The 16,672-nt window shown below is 47.2% G+C and overlaps 1 protein-coding gene across 3 annotated transcripts in view; it reads right to left on the reverse strand.

The window, feature by feature from the left end:
* The window catches only part of tcf4 (transcription factor 4), a 226,465-nt gene extending 223,321 nt beyond the window's left edge, over positions 1-3,144 (reverse strand). The window contains exons 1-4 of one of the 3 annotated variants that reach the window (XM_079834184.1): positions 2,725-3,144; positions 2,475-2,592; positions 2,226-2,264; positions 1,590-1,662 (exon numbers count right to left, since the gene is read on the reverse strand). In XM_079834184.1, coding sequence (XP_079690310.1) covers positions 1,590-1,662; positions 2,226-2,264; positions 2,475-2,570 — 208 coding nt within the window. In that variant the 5' untranslated portion in view covers positions 2,571-2,592; positions 2,725-3,144. The other 2 variants (XM_079834183.1, XM_079834185.1) reach the window with 2 other exon arrangements.
* Between the last annotated feature and the right edge of the window lie 13,528 nt (positions 3,145-16,672).

A 16,672-nucleotide genomic window follows, 5' to 3' on the forward strand; every position in this document is an offset into this window, starting at 1 on the left:
AATTACACACACACACACACTCACACTTTGGGCCTTGAAACACACCTCTAACCACTGCAGAACAACATGAAAATCCTAACAGACACATAAACGTGTCCAATGCGATCCAAAAATAGCAAAAAGTCAGTCATCTACACGTCTTCTGAAGTCATGTGACGCTGCGAGTGAAGAGCAGGCCCGAATGTAAGACAGCATTCACTGAAAATCATCTCCTCCATCACTGATGTCAGACCGGACACATCCCGGAAAGTTTCGCACTGGGAAAAGTGTTATTTTTGAGACTATTATAAGCAGCCTCATTATTAGCATTAGACTGTGGCACTAATATTGCTATTACAGGCTAAAACGCTCATTAATTCCTAATCTGGAGCACAATTAAAGGGTTTGATATTCCTCCGCATCTCTCCCCCTCGCCGGCGTTCTGCTCGCTAAGAGAAAGACAAAGCCGCTCGGAGAGGTGCCGGATAGTGGGAGGAGGAATCTTCTTCTCTCTCTTCATCTGTGCGCTTTAATGCAATCGCTGCGTTTGATTGACAGGCATAACCAAAACAGAGCGATGCAAATAGCAGCACCACGCAGTCAGGCTTTGCGCCCGGCACTTTATTAAAATAACCCCACTTTTCAACGTGGCTTAATAAGCTACGGCTGTTAGCGGAAAACAAACGCACGAGGCCTATCAGCCGCTCTCCTCTCCAACCCAGAGACTGGCACGGGAAAACGGGCACGCTGGATAATGCATAAATTTAGCGCCGTGCCCACACGTTCTCATGAGTCGCGTGTTATTTATTTAATATGCCTTCTTCTCGTTCCCCTCGACGGTTCACACTTTATGAAACATTTCCTGGTGGTTTGAAGCCAAATGCATGGCAAGTTGCATGGCAACAGACTAGCTGTAGTTTTCAGACCCCCCTCCGTCCTTCCAGTCCCCCCGACTTTCCAACAGCGTAAAACTGCGGCACAATCCAGGCGAAAGCGCAGGATCCGAGGGGCAAAGGAAGGGGGAAGGGGGCGGCATGCAAATTATCGAACCCTAAACAACACTCAAGTCTGAAGAAAACAATAGCAGCCATTGAAGACACACTGGGCCGCGACACGACAAACGCTCTCTCAGCCCTCCATCTGCGCATTCACATTTCTCCCTCTTTTTTTTTTAAATAAAACGTGCACGGGAATGAGCAGAGCATTCCGTATGTCGCACCGGCTTCCCGAATCCTCCTCCGGGGTCAAGGTCATTTATATTTTGTCGCTTCTAATTATTCATTTATTTGCTTTGTGTGTGTGTGTGTGTGTGTGTTTTTCGTCTTCTCCCCTGCAGGAAACATTCATCAGAGGCGCAGGAACAAACCACATTACAACGTAATAAAATGTCACATTTTATAAAACACACACTTTGACAACACAAATCTCGGACCCTGCAGGTGAACGAACGCCGAACGAACACTCTCACACACACCTGAAGAAGTTTGCCAGGTCAAAGTCACAAACACACACACACACAAGCTCTGTGACAGCGACAGAGGCCGTAACACACACACACACACACCCCGAAAAAAAAAACCAAAAGCATGCTTGTGTTTCATATCACATACTTGTTCCCGAGAAGTGTCCACCTCCCAGAGACGTGGGTCCGTTCTTCCCGCTGCTGGACGGAGGGGAAAACATCTACAAAACAACCATGACAACACATTAAAAACTTTCACACACACACCCTGAATGAGAGAGTGCAAAACACACACCGGTTAAAGGCATTTGCATTGTTTTACATCATAAATGCATGCATCATTTTACAGTTAATCTGATTAATAACACACAGCCCTGGATGTGTCCCGAGCACACACACACACACACACACACACACACAGAATATTTTTGGAAACTGTGGCACATTTCCTGAGTGAAAACTTCCCAAATGCATTTCTCACAGGATGCACATTTAGCGCTGACTTTTGACACATCATCATCATCAGAATCAGAATCTACTCTAATCCCAGAAATCCGAGTGGAATTTCTCCTCAGTAATCCTGATGGGATCCAACAAGAAGATTTTCTTCTTCTTTGTCTTTAGAATATTCCATTCGAGCAGAACTGCGTTTGATGATCCCGTCAGGAATACAACCAGGAGAAATCCCACTCGGAAATTTTTTTTTTTTTTTTTTTAGAACATTCACATCCAAAGAAAAGGAAATAAACACAGGGAAAAAAATGAATAAAGTGGGATATACTACCATTGGTGTGGGGAACATTTTCAAATCGCTGTTTCGCATCTATAAGACAACAGAATTACTAATGCAACATCATCACATCTATCAAAAAGCTTTGGCAACTTTCTTGCAGATTTCACAAATGCACAATTTTTACGCGGCGCAAAAAAAGTCATGTTAGAACGCACATCTGCGCGCGGAAACACAACGACATGACAAAAGCAGAGAAAGTGTGCTCATTGACCTGCAGCGCGGAGACGCGGAGTGACTTACCGCGCTGAAATCCAGCAGATCGCTCAGTTCTTTATCCGTCCCTAACGCGGCCATTCTCTGATGATGATGATGGTGATGATGATGGTGATGATGCATTTTTTAGAAATATCACATAAACCTAAAAACATGGAAACAGATCGCAATGAGAAAACACCCGATCAGGAGGAGCGTGTCTGATCTTCAGAAACACACACACACACACGCGCGCGCACGCACGCGCTCGCGCTCTCTCTCTCACACACACACTCACACTCACACACACGGACCCACGGCACGATCGAGCCCCAAAAAATCCACTCAGCGTGAAAAAGAGACTGTGGATCAGAGGAACATTCTGCCACGGGGTGAAGCGGACGCGCAGGTGTCCGGTAGCGCGATCAGACACGCAGACGAACAAAGTCTCTCCAAGTGTCCCTCCGGCGCGCGGCTTCGGCAATCCCGCCCGAGACAGCCGATCAATAACCGAGCGAGAACGGGGATTAAACACGCACTCAGATCGCGTTCCGCGCCGCTCGTGGAGTGTTTTATTGACAGGACGCTGAAGTATCGCTCAGCTCGTCTTCGCTCGGCGCGCGCCGGATCAGTGCGCGCGTACGGCCACCTACCGCAGGAGCGCTTCATACAGACGAACACACTCTGGAATACCGCGCGGAAAATCACAACTTTCACTGCCACAACCTCGTGTTAAACGCTTGAAGCACGTGAAGGCGGTTTGCTTCTACTTTTAATAATTATTTCATATTTGTGCGCGCGTCCTTGAACACGAGCGACAGCTGAAATCACGACGGAGTCAACTTTGGGTCACTTTCTTTTCTTTTTTTTTTAGAGAGAGAGAAAAAACTTTTTTTCAAATGTGATTCTGTGGATGTTTAAATTAATACGACTACTACTAATAATTCATAATAATAATAAACAATTAGGTCAACATTCATATAGCCTACACTTCATTATTACTTTTTCACATTTATAAGACAACAGAATTACTAACGCAACATCAAACCCTTTCAGATTTCTAAAGGAAAAAATAAAATGTAAATATAACGATAATTAGCTATATTAGCGCGGTGCCGTTTTGCTTTAAATGCTCGCGCTTTTAAAATCATAAATGGATTCTGATTCGTTCATAAGCTCGAAAAAACAGTGATTTCAATCAGTGTGTATAAGTCATGTGTCGTTATAGTTGTGTTGTGGACTCTTCTGCTCTTTTATATGCATTAAAGAACTAAATCGTTATCGTTTAAGTTATCGCATATGGCGCGAACGAGCCTTAAAGGGACAGTTCACCCCCCAAAAATTATTTCTGTCATTTACTCACCCTCAACTTGTATTACTTTCTTTGTTCTGCTGAACACAAATGAAGATATTTCGAGGAATGTTGGTCACCGAACGATCGCTGGGCCCATATTTTCTACTCGAGCCCTTCACACCAACAAAAGCCACTGCGGCACGTTCCCAAACACCTGCAACAGACTGTTCTCTGTTTTGCATGAGAGGAGAAGAATGGACAGTTTATTCCTAATGAGTGCACACAATGCAGATTTATCTGTAATGTTAATGTTTGTGTGCCTCAATCTTGGTCAAAATTAAAAGATTAGTTTATTTTCGAAGAGAGAAAAAAGGAACTGATGATAAATATCACTGTGATCAGTTTAACTGATCCGTTTATGTCATCTGTGCTTTAAATGGCTTTCATAACTAGTCTTTAATATGGTTGTGTTGGTGGATCACACACACACACACACACACACACACACACACACACACACACACACACACACACACACACACACACACACACACACACACACACACAGGGGCCTTGTGAAAGCCTGCAGACGTCTGATGTGCATTATTTCACACACCTGCACCGAAACCTTCCCTGTGAACCGCTGATCAAAGACATAAGGGAGCATATGTATTAAAAACATGACTGTCCCAGAGTCACCAGCACATCTAGAGCGGTCAGCTAACATATTTAATAGACTACCTATAAAACCGTTTCCTGGTTATAAAACACTCCCCCAGGAATGGGTTTCAATCTACTGATGCTGTTCAGGTGGGTCAGGAAACGGATATGAATGAGCCAATCATCCTGGGGACAGAAACGGCATCACTTCCTGTTTGGCTGCAGCGCCTCCTGGTGGATTAAAAGTCCAGGCTTTAGTCCTAAAGTGACTCGATATGCAAAAAGTACAAGTAGTTTTTGTGTAGCATAACCTGAACAACATATGACCTAAATTTGACGCGCATTTGAAAAAAAATAAATAAATAATCGGACAGGCCAATATTGCTAATATGAAAACATTAAAGAAAATACGCATACATTAAAAAAGTTAAAAGCAGGTGAAAAAAAACATGAAAATTTATCCTAAAGGTTAAACCCTAGTGGCAGATGTTATAACTACATCACTATTGGGCCATCAAATAAAGCTACAAATTCTGACTTAAAATTACATATTAAAACATAAATATATACAGTATGTACGTATCAATAAATATATATAAGAATATTTCATTATATCATAGATGTTTTACCAGAGTCTATTTTTTAAAGGTTCTTAAAATGATTTTTCAGTCAAAAGTTAATAACAGAAAACGAACAACGCTAAAAAATAAAGTGTTGTTGGGGCAGATCCAGAAATTATATATTTGTATATAATACATATATGGAGAGTTTTAGAGGCAGATCCCATAAGGCATAACATTATGACAGGTGTTTAACACTGATGATCTCTTGTAGTGGGTGGGATATATTAGGCAGCAAGTGAACATTTTGTCCTCAGAGTTGATGTGTTAGAAGCAGGAAAAATGGGCAAGAGTAAGGATTTGAGCGAGTTTGGGTCAAATTGTGATGGCTAGACGACTGGGTCAGAGCATCTCCAGAAGTGCAGCTCTTGTGGGGTGTTCCCGGTCTGCAGTGGTTTGAGGAGCGAGTTTGAGGTGTTGACTTGGCCTCCAGATTCCCAATCGAGCATCTGTGGGATGTGCTGAACAAACAAGTCCGATCTATGGAGGCCCCACCTCACAACTTACCGGACTTAAAGGATCTGCTGCTAACATCTTGATGCCAGATACCACAGCACACCTTCAGGGGTCTAGAGGAGTCCATGCCTCGAAGGGTCAGGGGGACCAACACAATATTAGGACATAATGTTATGCCTGATCGGTGTATATACCGGTTCAGCAGTGTTCCTTCAGTCTTCAGAGCAGGTTATTCCGACCGCAGAGCCTGAGAAGAGAAACATCAGCACAGCTTCACATGGGATGGCATGAGCATCTGCAGCTGTGGAAACACAGAGAGCTGTGAGGAAACTTCACATTCACCGCAGTAATCAATACCGGCAGCCGTCCGGGTCACCAGCACATTCTCCCTCCAGAGCCCAGAACTCAATCGCTTCTGTACACAAATTCACATTTGCAATGTTCAGCACTTAAATATAAAACGGCCCGAGTGTTTAAGACCCACGATCCAAAGGGGATCTCATGCCTGTTGCACAACAAATGCAGAAAATACCATATAATAATAACGCACAGCGTTCATTTAGTCCGTCCTTCTCTCTCTGCATTCTCCAGATATTCTGTTGGTCCAATATGTTCATTTATTTAGTTATATATTTATTTTGTGTTGTCATACAGTATTGATGCTGATATTACTGATGCTGATATTAAAAGTATTACTACTTTTACTGTGTGTTGGGAAATTGTGTTAAAGTTAATACAAATATTAATATTTAAAAAAAATATATATTATATTAATCATATTTTATATATATACAAATACACACACACATATATATATATACATATACATACACATATTATATATATATATATATATATATATATATATATATACAAATACTTATATATATATACACATATATATATATACATATACTTATATATATATACACATATATATACATATACTTATATATATATACACATATATATACACACACACACACACACGTATATATATATATATATATATATACACATATTTACATATACATATATACATATACATATATATATATACACACACACACACACACACACACACACACACACAGTATATACATATATACAGTATACACACACACACACACATATACATATATATATATACACACATATACATATATATATACACATATATACATATACATATATATATATATAAACTACATATATCAAATATTAAATATTTTAAAGTTAAAATATTATTAAAATTAAATTAAAATATATGTAATCTAAATATTTAAATATATTTTAAAATAAAATTTAAATATTGTTTAAATATAGTATCATATTTTGATATCTATAAATATTATATATAATACTTTTTTAAATACATAAAGTAATATATTATTTAAAATAGTTAATATTTTTCATATATTTTAAAATATATATAAATATTTAGATATTATATATATTAAAGTGCTTTTAATACAATATTTAAAAAAAATATTAGAATTATTTTAACAGCAAACAAGCATATATATTTTAATATATATATAAGCAGTATTTAATATTTTAATAAATATATTCATATAAAAATGTTTTAATTAAAAATCATGCATAGTGAGGACCGCACAATCTAATCAACTTATTAAACTTACTAAAAAAAAGGGAGGAAACACTTCCAATCTCTACTGATAATGACGTCAAAACTACAAATCAAACTCTAGAGTGTTCTGGTGTAAACGCATCTGTCAGTCAAAGATCACTTTCAGAAACTACTAATATAATGTCTCATTTATTGCCGAAAACGAAGAACAGAATCTGAAGTTTAGCTTGAACTATCCCTTTACACATCAAGACAAATAAAACCAGCTCCTCCTGAGATGAACACAATGCTCACGTCTTCACACTGACACAATGAGGATACACACACTAAGCCTTTAAGCTGTCTGGAGATTGTGCTTTATTATCTGTGCTTGACATGTACATCTACACATGTAGCGTGAAGGCCTCTTGTGTTCGGCAGTGACTGTGGGTCAAGAGCTCAGATTAATCAAGGATCAAATGGATCTCCTGCCCGTCAGCGTCAGGCCGGAGGGATGGATGCGTCTATGTGGGTCAGAGGAATTACAGCGGGAAGTGTTTGGATATCATAACCACAATTAGTGATTAGATGGGAGGGGATTTAAAACCAACATCAGAGATCTCTGTAAAGCATTAGTGATCACATGATGGAGTGACACGAGAGAAGAGAGAGAGATCAGAGACCGTCAGAGATCCGTCAGAGACCCGTCAGAGATCCGTCAGAGACCCGTCAGAGATCCGTCAGAGACCCGTCAGAGATCCTTCAGAGACCAGTCAGAGATCCGTCAGAGACCCGTCAGAGATCCGTCAGAGACCCGTCAGCGATCCGTCAGAGACCCGTCAGCGATCCGTCAGAGACCCGTCAGCGATCCGTCAGAGACTCGTCAGCGATCCGTCAGAGATCCGTCAGAGACCCGTCAGCGATCCGTCAGAGACCCGTCAGCGATCCGTCAGCGACCCGTCAGAGACCCGTCAGCGATCCGTCAGAGACTCGTCAGCGATCCGTCAGAGATCCGTCAGAGACCCGTCAGCGATCCGTCAGAGACCCGTCAGCGATCCGTCAGCGACCCGTCAGAGACCCGTCAGCGATCCGTCAGAGACCCGTCAGCGATCCGTCAGCGACCCGTCAGCGATCCGTCAGAGACTCGTCAGAGACCCGTCAGCGATCCGTCAGAGACTCGTCAGAGATCCGTCAGAGACCCGTCAGCGATCCGTCAGAGACCCGTCAGCGATCCGTCAGCGATCCGTCAGAGACCCGTCAGAGACCCGTCAGCGATCCGTCATAGACCCGTCAGAGATCCGTCAGAGATCCGTCAGCGATCCGTCAGAGATCCGTCAGCGATCCGTCAGAGATCCGTCAGCGATCCGTCAGAGATCCGTCAGCGATCCGTCAGAGACCCGTCAGAGACCCGTCAGAGATCCGTCAGAGATCCGTCAGAGATCCGTCAGAGACCCGTCAGCGATCCGTCAGAGACCCGTCAGAGATCCGTCAGAGACCCGTCAGCGATCCGTCAGAGACCCGTCAGAGATCCGTCAGCGATCCGTCAGAGACCCGTCAGAGAATCGTCAGCGATCCGTCAGAGACCCGTCAGCGATCCGTCAGAGACCCGTCAGAGACCCGTCAGCGATCCGTCAGAGACCCGTCACAGATCCGTCAGAGACCCGTCAGAGATCCGTCAGAGATCCGTCAGAGACCCGTCAGCGATCCGTCAGAGACCCGTCAAAGACCCGTCAGAGACCCGTCACAGATCTGTCAGAGACCCGTCAGCGATCCGTCAGAGACCCTTCAGAGATCCGTCACAGATCCGTCAGCGACCCGTCAGCGATCCGTCAGAGATCTGTCAGCGATCCGTCAGAGATCCGTGCGATCTCTCCAGGAAGACCGTTACAGAAGTCGTGGTGTAATGTTTGTGCTGATTATTAATGACTGTGCGTCCATTCGAAGAAAGTGAGTTTCATGTTATTCCTTACTTGTTTAAGATCGATTATATATGTGAATTTCTAAGAATAATCAAGTATATGCATCATAAATCCACTCGAGACAAAATGAGTCATGCCGTGTTGTTGACACAGGATGAAAGCCATTGTATAATTCTTATGCACGTTGATTGTAAGTAATATAAGTGTTGCTCTGGTAATATTTAGACAGATATATCATTATTTGTTCTGTACAGATTAATGTGTTAAGGAATTGGTACTGTGACGGGGTGAAGAACCACACGACAAGGTTGCAGGTGAGTTCCCCGAAGGGTGGGTTTTATTAAGTGTCAGAGTGAAAGTGGGCCGTTTGGCGTGAAGTCGGTGGGTGCTCGGCGTCTCGTCCTCCATTCTCCCAGTGGTGCGGTGCAGTGTGGATCCGTGCTCTTCTCCCGTGAGTGGGCTGGCGATCACATGCTGCTGTCTGTGGGGAATAGCAGAAGTAAGGTTAGCCGAGTCTTCTGGAGACATCTCTCACCTCTCTGCCTGTCTCTGAGCCTCATATAGGGGATGGTTGATGACCCGCAGCTGTGACCGCTCAGCCGTGAAGAGTGGGTGCAGGTGTGTCTGGTCCGTTTCCAGGGCAACGCTGATAGAGGCTCGGGACGTATGTCACACTGTCTCCGTCGACTACGGAACCTTCTCCGGTTGCCCCTTCCTGGTCAGGTCTGTCAGGGGAGAGGCTAAGGAGGAGAAGTTAGGGATAAAACACCGGTAGTACCCCGCCAACCCCAAGAATGCTCGTACCTGAGTTTTGGAGGTGGGACGCGGCACGGAGCGAATCACAGTCACTTTCTTCTCCTTTGGCTGCATCAGGCCGCGTCCCACCTGATAGCCCAGGTATTTTGCTTCGGCTAGGGCTAGATGACACTTGCGGGGGTTGGCGGTCAATCCAGCCCGGCGGAGCTCCGACAGCACCTTCCGCAGCCGGTCCAGATGGTCCTCCCAGGTCTCCGAGTGGATGACGACGTCGTCCAGATACGCGGCCGCGTAAGTTTGGTGCGGCCGCAGGAGGATGTCCATCATCCGCTGGAATGTGGCTGGGGCCCCGTGCAGGCCGAAGGGAAGGACACGGTACAAGGAACTTACAGGCGGCCGTGGGCACCAGGACCAGGACGTGGTCACCCCACCGGAACTCCCGTGGCTGGGCCGCCCGCTCGTAGTGCCGCTGCTGGGCCTGAGTGAGGTGCTCCCGGACGATGGGCATCACCCAGTCGATGCGCTCACGCATCTGCCTTACGTGCTCGATGGTGGTTTGGTAGGTGGCTGGCTGTTGCTCCCAGGCCTCTCTGGCGACGTCCAGGAGCCCGCGGGGCTGTCGGCCGAAGAGAAGTTTGAAGGGGGTGAAGCCTGTGGAGGCCTGGGGAACCTCTCGGATCCCGAAGAGCACGTAAGGCAGCATCTGGTCCCAGTCGCGCGTGTCCTCTGCCGCCACCCGGCCCAGAATCTGTTTCAGCGTCTGGTTGAACCGCTCGACGAGGCCGTCGGTTTGGGGGTGGTAGACGGTCGTGTGGAGCTGCTGCACCTGGAGGAGCTTACAGAGGTCGGCCATCACCTTTGACATGAACGGGGTGCCCTGGTCAGTCAGTATCTGGGACGGTGTGCCAACCCGACTACTGAGCAGGAACAGCTCTTGAGCGATGGCTTTGGCGGTGGCCTTGCGGAGAGGGACGGCTTCCGGGTAGCGGGTGGCATAGTCGATGATGACGCGAATGTGCTCATGGCCCCGGGCGGACTTCGGAAGCGGCCCTACCAGATCCATTCCTATCTGCTCAAAGGGCACCTCAATGATGGGCAGCGGAATCAGCGGACTGGGGGGAGGACGATGGGGCGATGTCCGCTTGCAGGTGGGGCAGGCCTGGCAGAACCTCTTGACCTCGGCCTCCAGGCCGGGCCAGTGGAGCCGGTCCCGAAGGCGCTGTACCGTATTCTGAGGACCCAGGTGGCCTGCCATTGGATCTCCAGCAGGGACCCGGTCTTGGAGCGGGGGACGACCAGCAAAAGTTTTTCCTCCCCCCTCCGCTGAGCGACCCAGTAAAGCAGACCATCGTTGATCACGAAGTGCGGAGTGGGGTGGGGTGCAGGTTGGAGCTCCTTCCCATCCACCAGTCTTACCTGGGCCCAACAGTGTTTCAGGCGGTCGTCCTCGTGCTGCTCCTTGGAAAAACCCCCAGCCCCGGAGACCTGCTGGTAAAGGTCAAACAAGAGGTTAGTGTCACGAGGGGGCAACTCACCATCTCTGGGGCGGTCCGAGGCCAGCAGCACGAGACGCCATCGGGCCCTTCTGGTCTTCCGCTTGGGGCGGTTCCCGGCCGCGCTGGCGGGCTGGGTGACGGCGGCGAGCAGGCGGTCAAAACCTGGCCAATCCCTTCCAAGAAGAACGGGGACCGGGAGATCCTTGACGATCCCCACTTCCACCGGCCATACTCTGGGAGGAGCCGCGATGGTGACGAGCCGGGCCGGTAACTCTCTTGTATCGCCGTGCACACAGGTGACTGACAAGGTGGTCTTGGGTTCGACTTGTGGGGGTAGGACGGTGGCTTTGACCAGGCTGACCGCAGTGAAGGAGTCCAGGAGAGCCAGATATGGGCGACCGTTGACGTCACCTCCGCTCGCGGAGCGTTCTCGGCCCGGACGACGCATCCCGCCAGCCAAGCTCGTCCTGGTGAGTGGGGTTCCTCGGTGGGCATGGGTTCGTCCTGCAGACCAGGAACCGCCGGTCTGCTTCCTGGCCGCTGGGTGCCCTCCGGCGGGCGTCGCTCCTGGACCACCCTTCGGGGAAATGGTGGCGCTCGCTCCCCAACCTCCCGCTGTTGGGTGGCTTCCGCCAGCTCAATGTCCTCTGCAAGCTCGTCCAGGCTGGTAGGCTTCCGCATCCCTGCTGCCTGACGAAGCGGCCGCGGGAGGGCTCGGAGAAGGCAGTCAATGGTGACGCGCTCCGCTACCTGGTGTGCGGTGGGATCCCCGGCCAGAAGCCAATGGTGGGCGAGATGAGACAGATCCGCGGCTTGAGCCCGGGCGGGCCAGCGGGTGTCATTGGTCCAGTCGTGGATCAGCTGTGCAGCGTTCAGCGTGACAGCCCTGCACGACCCAGGATCTCCCTCTTCAGCCCCTCATAGGTTGCACTCTGTTCGGGGGTCAGCGTGAAATAGGTACGCTGAGCTTCGCCAGGATCCGGCCCCACTCATCTCTGGGCCACGCCTCCCGGACGGCAATGGCCTCGAACATTTTCAGATATAGCTTGACGTCATCATGCGTTGTCATTCGTGGCACCAACTGTGTTGCTTGGGCGCGGGGATAAGGCAGCGGAGCGCGCTGGGCAGCAGCGACACGGAGCGCGGCTCTCTCTCTCTCGGACTCGCTTTGGCGGGAGGCCATATGCTCCAGGATTTGCTGCTGGCGGATGCTCACCTCGGTGAGGTGTTTCAGCAGCTCGTCCATGTTGGGGGAGGAGCGCCACCTGGGGAAACAGAGAGGAAAGGTGAGTGAAAAGAAACCAACCGGAAATCCCTCAACCAAAACAATGCGAAGGACTTCCGGGATGAACCCGGAAGTGCGGCGAACTCAACCGGGAAATGTGTCGGTGCTTCTTCAGTGTAATGCCTGCATTCTCTACCAGTGTGACGGGGTGAAGAAGCACACAACATGAGGTTGCAGGTGAGTTCCCCGTTTTATTAAGTGTTAAGTGAAAGTGGGCCGTTTGGCGTGAAGTCGGTGGGTGCTCGGCGTCTCGTCCTTCGTTCTCCCAGTGGTGCGGTGCAGTGTGGATCCATGCTCTTCTCCCGTGAGTGGGCTGGCGGTCACATGCTGCTGTCTGTGGGGAATAGCAGAAGTAAGGTTAGCCGAGTCTTCTGGAGACATCTCTCACCTCTCTGCCTGTCTCTGAGTCTCATATAGGGGATGGTTGATGACCCGCAGCTGTGACCGCTCAGCCCGTGAAGAGTGGGTGCAGGTGTGTCTGGTCCGTTTCCAGGGCGACGGTGATAGAGGCTCGGGACGTATGTCACAGTACTTAAAAGTTATTATTCTCCTGGTTAAGTAGTTGAATTGTAATAATAATAATAATAATAATAATAATAATAATAATAAATAAATTTTATTTGTAACGCACTTTACATTAAACAAAATCTCAAAGTGCTACAGATTTAAAACAAAAAAATAAAATAAATAACAATAAATAAAACTGAAAAATAAAGTAACAAATTAATCAAAAGCTCTGCTAAAAAGGTGGGTTTTAAGACCACATTTTAAAAACATCAACAGTCTGTGGGATCCGCAAGTGGTCAGGGAGAGCATTCCACAGATGAGGGGCTGCTGAGCAGAAGGCCCGATCTCCCATAGTACAGAGTTTGGTTGTGGGAGTTTTAAGAAGACATGTTGAAACAGACCGGAGGTTACGTGTGGATGTTTGGGTGGTGAGGAGTTCCTTGAGATAGGTGGGTGCGTTACCATGGATGCACTGATGAGTGAGGAGGGAGATCTTATACTCAATCCTGACCGAGACAGGAAGCCAGTTGAGTGATTTGTGAACGGGGGTGATATGGTCATATTTGCGCACCCTCATCAGGATCCTAGCAGCGCTGTTCTGAATACACTGCAGCTTCTGGAGATTTTTGCCAGGGATCCCGATAAGGAGCGCATTGCAGTAGTCCAGCCTGGAGGCGACAAAGGCGTGGACAAGGTTCTCCGCATCTGCCAGTGTAAGTAAGGGACGAAGTTTGGCAATGTTTCTGAGGTGGAAGAAGGAGGTCTTCCACAGATGTTTGATGTGAGCTCCAAAAGTAAGTTGGGATTCCATTCTGACCCCCAGGTTGGTGACTGATGTGGAAAGTGGAATGTCCTGATCAGAGAAAGCAATGCTGGTCATAACGGATTTCCGGACCTGAAGTGGAGTGCCGACTAGGATTGCTTCAGTCTTGGAGCTGTTTAGCTGCAGAAAGTTTTGCTTCATCCACACCTTTATCTCATCCAGGCAAGTGATCAAAGTGGATGGAGTGAGGTCAGCAAAGGGGGAAGAATTTGTCCTAAGGTATAGTTGAGTGTCATCAGCATAGCAGTGAAAAGAAATCCCATGCCGGCTGATGACATGGCCAAGGGGGAGCATGTAGAGGATGAACAGGATGGGGCCGAGCACTGAGCCTTGAGGGACACCGCAGGTGATGCTGTGAGACAGGGATGTAGCTTCTCCCAATGCAACATATTCAGTTCTCCCAGTGAGATACGATGAGAACCAGTTGTGGAGAGAGTCAGAGAGCCCGATGGTGGAATGTAAGCGGTGAATGAGGATGTTTTGATCAACCGTATCGAAAGCTGCAGATAAGTCCAGGAGGATGAGAAGGGATGGGGAACCAACATCTGCCACCATCAAAAGGTCGTTTGTGACCCTGACCAAAGCGGTTTCTGTGCTGTGTCCTGTACGGAAACCAGACTAAAATTTCTCATACAGATTGTTTTGTTTTAAATGGACCTGAAGCTGTGCAGCAACAACTTATTCCAACACCTTAGAGAGGAATGGAAGGTTGGAGATGGGTCTATATAGTTGTCAGTAATATCTGGGTCTAAAGTGTGTTTTTTAAGAAGTGGTCTGATGATAGCAGTTTTGAGTGATGAAGGAACATGGCCAGCCTGGAGGGAATGATTAATGATCTTGGTTATAAGGGGACTTAAGACACAGAGGTTAGATTTTACCAAGGCTGTGGGAAAAGGATCCTTAGCACAGGTGGATGGTTTCATCTTTCTGATGATGTCCTCAACCTCACACTGTGTGATGATGGAGAAGCAGCAGAGATGTTGGAAAGTCCCAGGCTGTGGATCGACAGTCGGGACAGGAAGGGACAGCAGAGGTGCTAGAAAGGTGAAAGTGGATGTTGTTTACTTTGTTCCTAAAAAAGGTCATGAACTTATTGCACCTCTCTTCTGTGGCTTCTGAAAAAGAGTGAGTTTGCGGTTTGAGGATGTGGTTTATAGTGGAGAAAAGTTTCTTGTAGTTTCCGGGGTTATTGTTAATGATGCAAGAGTAGAACTGCGACTAAGCATCTCTCATTGACCTTGCGTATGCCTTCTGATATTCTCTATAAGCTAGCCTATGAACAGTGAGTCCTGAAAGCTTGAGACGCCTCTCAAGTACACGCCCAACTGTCTTCATCTTCCGGAGTTCGTCTGTGTACCAGGGGGCTGAGCGCGAGAAGGTGACCATTCTAGTTCTGAGAGGGGCGCGAAGATCCAGAATACTGCTCAGAGATTGGTTGTAGAAGTCAACAGAGTCCGTGACTGAGGAGAGATCAGCAGAGGAGAGTTGCTGGAGGTCTATAGCTAGAGTGTCTTGGTTAATCTTTTTCAGGTTCCTGAAGCAAATTTGACGAGTATCATTGGTATGGGAAGAGGGGCATGGCAGCTCCATTGAGATGGCCTGGTGGTCAGACACACCCAGATCATAAACCAAGAGATTTATAATATGAGGAGAGTTGGAAATGACCAAGTCCAGAGCGTGCCCCCTAGAATGAGTGGGGACATCCACATGCTGTTGGAGATTGAGGCAGTCCAATAATTGCAGAAACTCATCTGTCAGGTGGCAGGAGGGGGTATCAACATAAATATTAAAATCTCCTAATATTAAAATGTTGGCAAAAGTAGAGCAGAGAAAGTCATGCATCTCAGTGATAAAAACAGAATTTGTTTTGGGAGACCGATAAATAAGGAGTATTGTCAAAGAAAAAGGGGGTTTACATTTAAAAGCAAGGTATTCAAATGATGACACTGTGGGCAAAGGGAGAAACAGCTCCAATGATTTTCTATGAATTACAGCTAAGCCACCACCACGACCAGTGTTACGGGCTTTCTCCAGGTAGCTGTAACCGGGGGACAGGCTTCATTTAGTGCTGAGTAAACGGCAGGCTGATGCCATGTTTCCGTTAAGCACATAAGGTCTAATCCCTTATCCATGATGTGGTCTTGGATGAAAGATGATTTATTTGTGAGGGATTGTGCATTAAAAAGTTCAATTTTGAGCGTTGATGGGTGATGAATCTTGTTATTGGCCGTAATACACTAAAATCCACTCCACGTTTTCTGTCATGCTCTGTGCTACAAGATCTTGCGGTGTTTCCCATGCAGTCCAGCTTAAATTGCAGAGATCTCGCTGTGTTTTCCGTATTACAGAGAGCAAACACTGTTCTGATGTGCGACAGTGTGCGACAGTGGTCCGACAGATGTGCGACAGTGGTCCAGATCGATGGGATGGCCAAAGAAGAGTGTTCAGGCTGATGGTAAACAAGCCCACGACGGGAGCCTCTATGGATGTATCGCGGTCGGCGCAGAAGTCCATGTTCCTTAATGACCGCAATGCACGCCGGAATGGTGCGGTTGTTGAAATTTAGCAGCTGCGGGATGGAATATTTGAGCTTCATGACGGCTGCTGGAAGGTTTTGACTAGCGCTAGGCATTAGCCAAACACAGAACTGGAACACTGTCAGGTACAGCGAGAAGATGGTCCATACCATGACATGAGCCAACTCCCAGTAAGTACTGCAAGGGCAGCGGTCCTAGGCTCGAGGGCAAACTGCAACGAGACAGCTGATGGGGATCACCAGCAAACAGCCGATATATAGAAGAGATAGGAATAGGTGAGTAAATGTCCTTCAGATTAGAAGCAAGCCGTAACAATCCATAAA

Source organism: Gobio gobio, assembly GCF_949357685.1.
Source record: "Gobio gobio genome assembly, chromosome: 14".
Taxonomy (NCBI): Eukaryota; Metazoa; Chordata; class Actinopteri; order Cypriniformes; family Gobionidae; genus Gobio; species Gobio gobio.